The following is a 13,638-nucleotide window of genomic DNA, read 5'->3' as shown; positions in this document are numbered from 1 at the left end:
CCTGAAGTATACAGTCTGTATGTCTTTCCCTATTTGTGGAGACAAATAGCATCATTATTTTCTTTTGGAAGGAAGACTTTCTCATGCTCAAATATTGCAAAGATTCATTTTTCTGTTCTAAAGTTTCAGTTGTTGCCATTGATTTGTAAACCCACATCACCCTCTATTGTGCCCATATTATTTACTTTTGCCAGTTATACTCATTGGAGAATAGAATTGGTGAATATGTAGAAAGTGATAAAGGAATATACTCTCATTCTTAATTACACATGAAGTTCATTCTGACCATCTTGTGCAAACCTTGTCTGAGCTCCTTGTTCTTGAGGGCATACACCACGGGGTTCATAGCAGGAGGGATCACATTGTGTAGCACATTGAGCAGAACTGGGATGAGGGGAATTTTCATGCCTGCACTGTGAGTGATGGAAATGACAACAATGACAGTGTAGAAGAAAAAGATTAGGATGAGGTGGGAAGTGCAGGTGCCCAAGGCCTTGGATGCAGCTTCTGCAGAGTTCAGCTTCAACACAGACCGGAGGATCAAAGCATAAGAAAAAAGAGTCAAACCTAGGTCAGTTCCCATGATTGCCCAAGCCAATACCAGCTGGTTGACACTGTTGATTCTTCTGTCATCACAGGAGAGGCTAGTGACCCCAAGGTTAGAACAAAGACAGTGTTCAATTTGATTTTTAGAGCAGTAATTTCTCTGTGAAGCCAACACAGGAACTGATATGGTAGCCACACAATTTCTGAGGGTCATGAACATAGTTGCTTTGACCACAAAAGATAAAGTAATGATGGAAGGATATCTGAGTGGTCGGCAGATTGCCACATACCTATCAATAGCCATACAGACAAAAATACCTGACTCCATAGCAACAAAACAGTGGATGGCATACATCTGTGCAAAGCACTCTGGAAGGCTGATGGACTTAGCATTGAACCAGAAGATGGCTAAAATCTTGGGCATGATGGTGGTTGCCAAGCCCATGTCTACTACTGCCAGAATAGCCAGGAAATGGTACATAGGCTGATGTAGTGAAGCTTCCTGGTGGATGACGGTAATGACACATATGTTGGCTATGAGAGCCAAGAAGTACAGCAGGGCCAGGGGTAGGGAGAGCCAGTGCTGCCAGCTGTGAATGCCGGGGAATCCCAACAGAATGAACTCAGATATCTGGAACTTGGAGCTGTTGGTACCTCTTGGATCCTGGAACATCACTTCCTAAGAAGAAGAAATTAATGTTATTATTCTTGATTGACACCATGACATTACTAGCAAGGGGCATAGCCCAGATCATGATATTCTGGAGAATCAACATCTTCATTATTATCATCCTGCCATTCACATGAATCTGGTGAAATATGATCTCTCAGAAGTTGCACAATTTATTTTTTCATACATCAATGTCATCCCTGAAATTCCATAGTACAAGCCATACGTGATATTGCTTAACAGTTGCATGGAATATTTCATAAATCATAAATCTGTTTACCATCATCTTTGTAGAAGTCAGATAACGAATAAAGTTGAAAGTAGCCTATTATCACCTTGTGAATTTAAGATTGGATTTTTCTTATGTGATGATTGCCTAAAAAGTAAATATGTTTAGTAAAAAATGTCTCTGCTACACGGCAACTTCTTGCATATGAAATTATCTTGACTATATTTGTATATATATGCATGCTCTATTCATATACTTTAGAATCATGAGACACTGATGTATAGTTGGAACACAATAATTTATATTGAAAACCTGTGTTAGATCTATTATAACCAGGAACCTGATTTAGAGAAATATTAATGTCCTCCTTAAAGCAAAGCATATATTAAAAGAAAAGTATAGTTCAAATCACATCTGCTTCATTTCTGTGGATTATTTTTATAAGTAACTTACCACATCTTGGACATTTTTTGTGTGTTTTTTGAGTAGTCCATAAAAAACACACTACAACTCATGGAACACAACTGAAAAATATGTAAGGGAAAACCTAAACAGTTTATCCTTTATTTCAGTAAATATTTAGGAATGTGGGTCCAGTTGCAGGATCCTGGATACAAAAGAATGTCGGTGGAAACATCACACTGAAGTATCAGTGTCCAATTAAATCTTCCATCTTTCAGGAAGGCTCATCTTTGGCCTTGTCAGACATTATGTAGATGGACTCATAGCACTGGTTAAAATTCTTCCATATACTAAAACTCCAGACATCATAAGGGGCTACTTCACATTGTTTAGGATGGTGGGAAAATCAGATATATCACATTTTTTTCTTGTTAACTTTTTCTACCTCTTCCCCATTTTGCACTGGAGTATATTTGGACATTACTAAAGGCAACTTTTTCCCCAAGACCAAAGTGATGTATGGCCAGCTTGTTTATAGGAGTACTTGTCAAGACCTCTTCCTGCATCTTAATCAAATCTAGGGTCATTCAGGATCTGATAGAAATGTCAGGTACACCAGACTTTGGAGACAATCATGATCACTTTCACAAAGGAAAAGACAAATGGTCTCATACCTGAGAGGAGGCTGGTGCTTCAAGTCACCATTCTCTCCTGTTGCTTATTTCCCACTCACCTCAAACTGACAGCTTATGTTACATTCCTGCAGTACTCTGCTGGCCCTCAGCTGCTATCCTCCACCAAATCTATTGATAATGTTTATGTTCCCTGGAAAAATTTATCTCTTTTCTCTAGGATGCTAGAGTAACCCTAATTTTATAGGTCATTATTAGATGAACTTAGGGTTGAGATAATATATGTGTGGAAGAGGTACATGACTATATGGAGGTAGAGTCCTACAGTCTCCCAGAACCTTGCTCATATGAATGTACAGCAATACCGTCAGAACCATGCAAACTCAAGCAGACAAAATCCCAGAACAGAACTGTGGAAATGGGCTGCAGGCCCTATCTTAGGTAAAAAATTATCAGCAGCTGATTACTGCAGGGTGAGAAAAAGGAGGGACTCTGGTTAGGCTGACTAGACCTCAGTGGATGAACTTGCACTGAAGGATATCTGGGAACCCTGACTTGACTTGCTAGGCCTTAACAGAAATGACAGAATGCATGAATTTCAGTGGGATTGGGGGCTCTGGGAGGTGCCAGTGGGGAAGAGAGTATAAAGATGGTTAGATGCTCTGTATTTTAAAAACAAGTTGATTCTGAAAAAGTAATATATTTGGTACAGGAATCCATCTGTGTTTATTTAAATATCATGGTATAAAAATCTATAATTGTCTTGAATTAGCCACAAAATAACACAACTTTTAATACTAGTATATACTTAATTTGGTTTTATATTGACTGACTCTAACAAGATTCTTTATTCTTACTGATGTAAAAAGATTTTTGGAATAAATTATCAGTGAATAATCAAAATGCATTGCATAAAGTTCTCAAAGAAGCAAATGTTTTAAAAACATTTTAAAAAAACATTTTAAAAAAGAAATGGATGGGGCCAGGCATGGTGGTAGATGTCTTTAATCCTAAGCACTCTGTGACATTGAGGCTAGCCTGGTCTAGGTAGAGAATCTCAGGTCAGTTGGGTTTACAGGGAGACCCAGTCTCAAAAAAAATAGAAATGAAATTAATAAAGAAATTGAACACCATAATAGATTTTAAAAAATTAATAAATTCTTGTATTTGTATTATTTCATTGAAAACATGAAGGTCCCTACCATCAGTGATTAAATTAGAAAGTCTACCCTGTGAATAGCTATAAAATGAAAATGTCAATATACATTTTTATGATAAAATTGAGATATTAAAGGAAGCCCAAGAAGTCATAGAAAAATGAGACACCAAGAAATAACTAAAGTTTTGTTTTGGACAAGCCCACCAGTTATTTAAGCTCTCATAAACCAGTCACTTATCTCTACTGGCTAGTATTCATAGCCCAGGACAGTGCTTTGCAAATAACGGGAAAGAAAAATAATCATCATCCTTCCCCAGCTGTAAATCCTGTGAACTATAGTTACAACTGGCCTGGCAAGATGTGCCCACCAGTGCAGTGATGGCAGAAATATTATTGGAATAGCCAACCACTCTTTATCTGTGTCCTAGGATGGAGTCCATACCTGACATTGATATCAAGCCCAATAACCCGAGGTTAGATGGTTGTAGGACCTCTAGGAGAATCTAATACTAGTTTTCTGCTATAGTTATCATATCAAGCTGACTTCTAATGACTTATTGTTATACTCACAGAGGAATGCATCTCTCAGCTCTCACTTGGGAAGCTTCTTTATGCAATAGATAGTGATTAACACAAAACCCCACAACTGGCCAACATGCAGAGAACAAGAGGTTACAGAGTACTTCTTTCTGAATAGGACACTTATATAAAACTCAAACTTCTGCTCCCAAATCAGGTATCATTGTGCAAGAGGGGTCAGAAAAATGTAAGAGCCAGAGGTGGTGGATGACCACAAGGCAACAGAGTTTTCCAGACAACTGATCAGTTATTTATAATTACTCACAGCAGTGGTGACAACATGGATGAGTCCCATGCAAGGTTGAACTAGAAAAAAAACCCAGCATACTCATAAAGAACTGGATTAGAAGATCCAAATCCAACTAAGAAATTTTGAGCAACAAATATTTGATGGAAGGGGGAAAGACAGTCTCTTTCAAGCATGGGATTCTTGTAAATTAACTAAGCTCTAATGGATGAACCCATGCTGAAGGATATTTGGAGACACAAAGTACATTTAATTTGATGGAGGACAATATGTGCACATGGGGGATATTGGAGAGACTCTAAATGACATTAAATTTTAATGTATGAAAATAGAAAAAATTTAATAAACAGTTCACTGTTAGACATTAGATTGAGGAAGCTAAGAACTCCACTACATACAGACACGTATTTATACAAAGAAAGGTAAGTTATAACTGATTTTCAAGAAAATAAAGTACACATTGAAATTTAATACTTAAGATTATACGACATTCATATAGAAACTATTCATACGGAAGTGAATTCATTATCACAGAGTTAACATACTTGTTAAGCCAAGAAATAAAATCACATTTTTGCATGTCACCTGCCAATCACTTTCTCCTTCCTCTGTCCACAACGGTCATGAACAAGGATATTAACAGCTAGTATTATCTTTATGTACATTCTTATTATAAAGTGCAAGCATCTAGGAAATATGATAGAATACTAGATCTGCTTCTTGTCTATGAAATTGTTGCAAGAAAAGGGATTATTTTGATCCTCTTCACAATATAAACAGATACTATGACTCTTGGGTGTTATACAACGGTAGCAATGGGGTAAATTAGGGAAAACATGGAGATCCCCATGTTTGGCAGGAAAATTACACACTAGAAATGGATTTTTCTGCATTCTGAAGAGATTATTTCCTAAAGACTGACATAAATGTCCTGTTTTTTTCCATCATGTGTCCTTTATAATTAGAAATGTAGTCATAGTACTCGTTTAGTGACAGCAGTTTTAGTCTGTTCACTATGTGTTCAAATCTCTCAAGTAAAGATACAGTATGATAAAAAAAATGGAATGCTAGCTATGAATAAGTTCCATGTTTCTAACACCAATATACAATGCTTTCAAAACTACTTAACTTTTTATAAAAGAAAAAAGAGATTATTCCTTTAATGATAGGTCCATTGCTGTAGTAAGTTTAAGCATAATATAAAATTTATAAAAGACAACTTTGAAAACATCTATTGTCGATTTTTACCCTAAATCCTATGAACAGTTTATGGCCTTATGCCCTTGGGAGTTCTTAAACATGGAAAACCATTTTCTCACAAAATGACAGTGAGTTCCCCCATTCTGCTTTTAAAAAATTTAAACATTTTGAAAGAGAGACAGACACCTCTCCGGAACTGAGGTATGTTAATTATATTCCCTTTCTACAGAGCCAAGAAAACAAGAAGAAACTGTTCTGAAATGATCAGGAGCTCATCTCCAGCTACTTCTATAATCCCTGTCATAATCTTACATGGCTGGCTCAGTTTTCAATGATCTTGTTTGGTCAGGCAAAACACATATTCGTATTCATCATGAAAGGTTACACTGAACTTCCACCCTTGCATTTAGTTAATAAGTACTTCTCATACATATGTCATTTAGCTCGATGTCTGAAGTCAAGTCTGAACAATATAATTCATTAGTTTGCACTTAAAGCCACTGTTCAGTTTAGCAAACTCTTTCCATGTATCCACTAAAACAAACACTTTCTGATACTATTTCATCTTCCTTCTTACCCTGTATAATACCTGATTTCTGAACATCAAAACAGTGAGCAGAATTCAGTCTGGTCCAAGAAAAGGGTCTTTGTTAAAAAACATCAGAAAGCTGTTATATATGCACATGCATGTCCCTCAACACCACAATCCCCTGGTACTTTTGAACTGACTTAACTTTTATAGGAAAAACCCAAGATGAGACTTCGAAGCCTTAAGGTTACCACTGCTTGTATTAGATCAAAAAAACCTGTTTGCAGTGTGAGAACTAGATTCTTACCACCTCTATTATGCTTCATAAATAACTGAATCATTTCATATGCATGTATCAGTGCATGTGCTGCTGTGCATACATGTGGGACAGGGAAATGATCTGAATGAAAATCCGTAATTAATATTATTTCATAGTTATTGTTTCTGCTCTGAAGACACAAATTTGAAACATTTACACAAAGAAATTCTCAAGCTCAGACAACAATATTTTCCTTTATTATTAAATGGTTTCATGTGTTCATTTGAATGACATTGTTTATTGAGTGCTTTGATCTACCCAAACTAGGATAGTGACTTTGAGAAAAGCATTAGATAACATGACACAAGAACTTGATTTTTCCTGGGCATGATGTGTTGACATCTTCAAGAACAGCTTGGTTTACATATCAAGTTGCAAGCCATCCAGGATGGCACAGAGAGACCCTGTCACCAAAAGAAATTTTTTTCAAGTGATGTGGATGATAAATATTACAACATCATTGAGGTTGCGGCATAGTACGCATTTAAACCTAGTTAATACGATCAGGTGCCCTAACTTTGAAACAGCAATGGTGGCATTAAAACTTGTGACAAAAACTGAAGGAATCTCTTTTCATGTATTTTTAGTCAGTGAATGATGCTTTCCATTTTTATCAAGTGTAAAGACAAAATGATTTTGAAACAAATGATTCATTAAATTTTATAGCATGGAAAGAACTTAAAACATATTTCCCAATTTACAATAGCTAATTTTCTGACAAAATTTTGGAAAACGGTATTTTTTGTTTTTCCCAACTTTATTTTGATATTACTTGCTTATCATCTGGTATTATCAGTCTTTCCATAAAAAATAATCTGTGCATCAATAACATTCTTCTTGACATCAATTAATATGATGTCATGAAAAATGTAAATTGAGCAATGAATTTTAATCTCTAAAGACAATAACTGCCAACTGAGATTACCCCAACAGCAAAGACATTCTGATAGATTGCTTGTGAGAAGACAGAGAAACATAGCACTACTGGTGTAAAACTAGTGCAGACATATTGGTACCATACCCATGGATTTAAGTATCATACCCTTGGGTATTTATTTAAGAGAAATGAACTTAGCACACATAGATACCTCAGAGCCCAGGTTTACTGCAGTGCTCTTCACTATAGGCAAGTGTTGAAATTTTGTGCCATGTTATCTTGGGGGTGGGGGTAGTGTTATACTCTGCTAACTACAACTCTGGTAGTGAAGGAGGATTTGATAATGAATTACTTTTTCGAGGTTACTGGAAATTTTGCTTTTAAAAATATTTTTATTTTGAGAATGTCATGTATGAGTATTGTCTTTTCATTACTTCCCTATCTCTCCAGTCCCCCAGAAACTCCTCCCATGTTCTCCTCAGTCCGTGACAATTTCTCGTCCTTTTCTTAATGATTGTTACATATAGAGACATAGATGATCCTGTATACCCATGTTAGGGCTGCCCATTTGGTATAACGTCTCAGGGAACTAGTCCCTGGAGAAGACTGAATCACTCTTCGTCAGCATCCATTTAATGTCGTTACTCTTCAACTTGAGGTGGCAGCCCGTGAAATTTCCTCCATACTCCTTGGGATGTCAGCTGGTTTTGTTGTTACGAAGCTCTCACTAAACGACCCTAGTCTGGGGATTTCATTGGCAGCTTCCTATCATTTGTCGTCTATTAGTTAGGAGCAGGTAGCTGGTCTCTCTGAATCTTACATTTTTTTTTTCTCTTCTGTGATGCCTCCTGAGCCTTACGTGTATAGGTTGCATTTTAGATGTGTCACTTGGGGCCTGGACACCTGACAGTCACTTATTCTCTGTGTTTGACTAGTTGTGGACCTTTTAAAACATAGCAGTAAACATGTGAAATAAAAGATTATAAATACTTGAGTGTTAAATAGTGAAGTGGGGTTGGGGTGTGGAGTGAGGGAAAGGTGGGTGTTGTGAGTGGGTTAACCAAAGCTAAGCATTTATGAGATAGTCTTATAGAAATACATTAGGTAGTAAGCTAATTTAAAAATGTAACTGAAAAAGAGAGTTCCAACAGAAATACACAGCATGGGTGAACAAATGCTGCTCATAGCAAACATGGGTCACTAAATGAAAACTGCAGTGTGACACAGGGTTGTTTTTCTCCCAGTTAGTGATGGTCAGGGAGGCCCCAGAAGCCTTGAAAACAAGACTATTGCCAATGCTCTCAGTTGCACAGCACAACTACATGGAAAGATCCTATTTCTGAAAAGAAGACAGATAGGCTTTGATTACAGGACATTCGGAAATCAATCTTATACTCACCAAGAAACTTTCTCCATACTGACTAGCTTCACAGTGCTGAAAGTGCTGTGCAGGCTACTGAGGGGAGAAAAAGACATCAGTGGCCTTACTCAGTGCTGGACTCTACAGGATGAAATACCAACCTGCCAGGAAAGATGTACCTACTGATGCAATAGTGGCATGACTGTTGTGGGGTAACCAACTGCTTCGTGATTTAACTTGAAGCCTCTTACATGGGAGTGAATTTCATACCTGGTATTATAATCCTGGTAGGCCCTAGGGAAGAACCTACTATTCTCACTTTGATAAGTGATTTTGCTGTCAAATTGCCTTCTAACCATTTATGTTAAGCCTGTAGACATGGACTGCTCTCAAATTTTGTCAGGGAAGCTTCTTTTTGCAATGGACAGCAGTCAATGCGGAGATGCAAAACTGGTCAAAGTACTCAAAATAAGAGCCCGAGTGCTCATCCCTGAACAGGACATCTACAGTAAATAACCCACAGCCACCAAGGCTCAAGGGACATCTCAGAGAAAAGGCGGAAAGAATGCAAGGGCCAGAGAATGGAGAGAAGTGACATGGCTTCTGGGCATGGCTGTCACACTCACGAATTCACAGCAGCTGTGGCTACCTCCACAAAGCCTATACAAGATCAAGCCAGCCCAAATCCCAGCAGAGATGGGGTAGACGATCTCCAGTCCTCAGTCCTTACTGAGATGCTATTGACAGTCGATAGTTGCTGGGAAACGGAAAACATTTTCTTTTGACTCTGTGGCCACTGGTTTCTTCCCCAGGCTCAGTGGCCGGACCCACATCTATGTATGTATAGCACTAACTGAGCTTAGTGGGTTACCAAAAGAAAAAAAATGTAGGACATTAAGTAGAATTTCATACATGGTATTGTGGTAGAGGGACTGTATTGTGGCAGAGGGACTGTATTGTTGTAGAGGGACTGTATTGTGGTAGAGGGACTGTGAGGAGGATATGGGAGTTGGAGGGAAAAAGGAGGTAGATAGGTTTATATTTAATTGTATACATATATGAAATTCTCAAAAATAAAGAAATGATTAAAAAGTGTTTTAGGAAATTAAATTAAAATTTTAATTAAAAAAAAACCCCAAAATATTAAAAAATGTTCTTTGGAAACTGTACACATATACAATGTGTCTGATATATTTCTTTCTGTGTCTCTCTCTGTGTCTTTCTCTGTGGTGTCTCTGTTTCTCTCTCTCTCTCTCTCTCTCTCTCTCTCTCTCTCTCTCTCCTCTTGGGGTCCCCATAGTGCTTCTTCCTCCCAACTTCATACCCTCTCTATGAAGTGAATTCAGTTAGGGCTGCCCATATACAGATTGGTGATCCTTTTGGGAGCCTTTGTGACACAGATGTCCTAAGTAAATGATATGTAAGTCTCCCTTATTTTATTCTTCTGATTTGCACACATAAAGAAGCATATAGAGTGAAATTTTTGAAGATAAATTCTTTTATTTTCTGTCATCATAATTATTCAGCAGATTCATAAAGATTGTTTTTATTATTTTCATTAAATACATGCATACCACACATGTATATACTCATTCAACAAGTTTGGTATTCCTTGAAATCTGCTTTCATATTATACAGAAGAGTTGTGTCCCAGGGGCCTGTTTCGTCCAAGGGGCGTGGCCTGCTGCTGAGAATTGACAGCCTAGAGTTAGCCATGGAGGGAGGGGCTTCCGGGAGCCATCTTGGGATGGAAGCCAGGAATGGTGCTGGGCCTGGGGCATGGAGAGAAAGATGGCCCCACGTCTCACCCATGTGGAATCGAGAGGGGGCATTTACCGACCTGGGGTGAGACTGCAGGCCCAAGATGCGCCCCCCAAGGGCAAAAGTTAACGGCGACTCTAGGTGGGCACAGAAGCGATCTGGAATGGCAGGCCGAGCCAGGCAGAGCTGGGTGTTTGTTTCTTCATGTTTCTCCATTCACCCCTCATCCAAGACATAAAATGAAAAATTCTGATGAAAATGTTATGTGGTTTGTCCAATAGCACCCTGAGCAAGAGACCCTGGAAAAACAGTGCACAGGAAGGTGAAAATTTAGTGGGACAGCAGTGCAGCATCAAACATGAAGAAATCAATTTTAGACCATTTCCCATTTTGATTGAGATAAAAATTACATGTGGAATTCATCATCTTAGCAATTTAAATGTAGAGTTGAGAAATTGTATATATTAAGTATGCTTTCAAACCTTCACCAATAATTAATTTCTGAATATTTCAGAATACCCAAAATGAAACTATGATCACTAGTCAATATCTCTTTACTGTCATCAACATTCATCACTTAACAACAAATAACCAGTACTGTGGATACTCATGTAAGAATTTATATACAACTAATATTCTTTTGTGTCTGGCTTTTTTCACTAGTTTATTTTTCTTATAATTTTTTCCTTTTTTCTTGAGAATTTCACACATGTATACAATGATACAATCTAATATGATTATATCCACTTCCCCGAGTTCCCCCCCAAATGACCCCTTCAATCCCCAACTTTGTTGCTCTTCCCCCCCCCCTTTGGATAATCCACTAAGTCCAGTTAGTGCTGCACTATGAGGATGGGTGTGAAGCAATCCACTAAGCATGGGAACCTACCAGGGGCCACATCCTCAATAGAGAATGGTTCTTCATCACTTAGCATCTGTCATCGGTAAGAGATGGAGCCTCGAGAGTTCCACTCTCAACTATGCAGGGATTTTGGCTCGCTCAATCTTTTGTAGATCTTATGTAGGCAATCACAGCTGGTGTGAGTTCATGAATGTAACATCCATGTTATGTCCAGAAGACAGAATTTCCCAGGACTCCTCTCTAGCCTCTGGCTCTTACATTTTTTTTTATACCTTCACTTCCATAATGTCTCTGAGCCTTGGCAGGTGTCTGAGCCTTGGCAGTTTGGGTTTGGGGAGTGTTGATAGAATTATTGCTGTTCAGGCTGGAGAGATGGCTTAGCAGTTAAGAGCACTGGTTCTTGCTGACCACTGGGATTTGGTTCCCATCATTCACATGGTGGGTAACACTTGTCTGTAACTCCAGTTTCAGGGGAAATCCAATGCCTTCTTCTGACCTCTGGTGGCATTGCGCAACACAGATGCACTTACACACATGCAGGCAATACACTCATACACATAAAATAAAAATAATAAAGTATTTTCGAAAGAAGTCTCACTGTTGCAAAATGTCCCATTATTCATGTTTCCAAGATTTATTATTTCATTTACTTTTTTTTTTGACCTTCTTGACTATATTTCTTCATATGTGATTTTCTTTTTTGAGCTGTTATAGTTTTTTAAAAAGTGTTTTAGATGGTTGTTAGTATACAGAATCACTGCCTCATTTTACACATTGATTTTGTTTTCTGAACCTTAACTGAATTATTTATTAGATCTAACAAGTTTTTAGTTGAATCTTTTAAGGAATATTATCTGGTAAGATTATATTATCAGCAAATACTCAATTTTCTTCCTTTTTGTTTTTGTTTGAATGCCTGCTACTGCTTGCTGTTGTCTAATTGCTAGACTTCTAGTATGTTTAATAGAAGTAGCAAGAGCAGGCCATTCTTCCTTACACAGATACTTAGCTTTGTGCAGGACAGCCATGGATTGTACCATTACTGCATATCTTTCTCAAGTATGCGCAATAGAGTACATGTATACAGAGTTCTCAGCCAGTGAGCACTAGTGAGTGTGCTGTGTGGTATGTTCCTCAATTTGAGAAGCCTTATACAGTTGTATAATGGAATCTGAGCCCAGGCTACCGACACACACAGGCAGAGAGAGATAGTAGAGACATGTTTATTAATCTACAAAATTGAGGTCATTTGTTACACAGCAATAAATGACCAATACAGTTGGTTGGCAAAAGTCATGCAACCAAATAGTAGCCAGTAGTTTTCAGATGCCCATTTGGGCTACACATATCATATCACATTTTTGTCAACCCTAGGAAATTACTATCCATTGTTATAATGGATTTTTTTAAAAGTCCCAAATAACAAGTACATATCCTAAACTGACGTGTTCAGATTCTTCAGCTGTATGTAGCAGGATGTGTGCTCTTATGAAATTATATTGGCCCCTTTAATCTTTGGTTATACTTCCCTTTTGGGTGTTTAAGGACATACCATTGGACCAGATAAACTGATTTGTTTTTACTCTTGAGGTTGTTAGAGGATCTGTTCCTCAGGGGTCTCATGGGTTGGGGAGGATTTCTTTTACTTTTTATCTTTTCACTATAGTTTTGAATTTAATTTCTGTAAAATTTAGTATTTTTTAAGTTCATAACCCAGTTGAGTTTTTCTAAAAAATTAATTTACATGTATGTTGAGTTGACAACACGATGTAAGGTACACACCTATAGTAAAACAATTACCATTTGGAGTTGATCTCTATTATCATATAATAAATCTTTATGATTGAGTAATAATCCCTTTTACAAAAGACAAAATTTATTTGCTTCATTCAGCAACTCAAAGATGTAGTTTCTGTCTGCTCTGACTAAAAACGATACTAAGAACATTCAGATACACATTTGTTCTAACACTTGTTTTCAGTTAACTGAGTATATGATTCTTGTGTTTACACTGATAATTACTAACTTTTTTACACAGCTACCACACTGTTCTATATCTAATAGTCATGTATCTGTAATGCTAGATTACTTTTAAAGTTACATCCATTATAAAAGGTATGATGTGTTATTATCCTTTGATTGGAATTTGCCTGACAGTTAATATTGGCAGTTACTATGGGTGATATTCATATCTTGTAACTAAAATATACATTCAACTCTTTATTGATTAATGGAGATATGGCACATATTTGAATGAATAACAAAT

General features: G+C 37.4%; 1 protein-coding gene across 1 annotated transcript; it reads right to left on the bottom strand.

Moving 5' to 3' along the window:
• Window positions 1-259: 259 nt before the first annotated feature.
• LOC103737575 (putative olfactory receptor 56B2) lies at window positions 260-1,219 on the bottom strand. The gene has a single exon (XM_008837404.1). It carries the CDS (start codon window positions 1,217-1,219, stop codon window positions 260-262), a length of 960 nt encoding a protein of 319 aa, XP_008835626.1.
• Window positions 1,220-13,638: the final 12,419 nt, after the last annotated feature.

The sequence above is a fragment of the Nannospalax galili genome, unplaced genomic scaffold (genome assembly GCF_000622305.1).
Source record: "Nannospalax galili isolate Female #2095 unplaced genomic scaffold, S.galili_v1.0 scaffold398, whole genome shotgun sequence".
Lineage (NCBI taxonomy): Eukaryota > Metazoa > Chordata > Mammalia > Rodentia > Spalacidae > Nannospalax > Nannospalax galili.
This window is presented reverse-complemented; position numbering and strand designations above follow the sequence as displayed.

What these genes read in the sequence shown, in the direction of transcription:
- LOC103737575 (XM_008837404.1), bottom strand. Translation starts at nt 1,219, where the DNA reads ATGTTCCAGGATCCAAGAGGTACCAACAGCTCCAAGTTCCAGATATCT.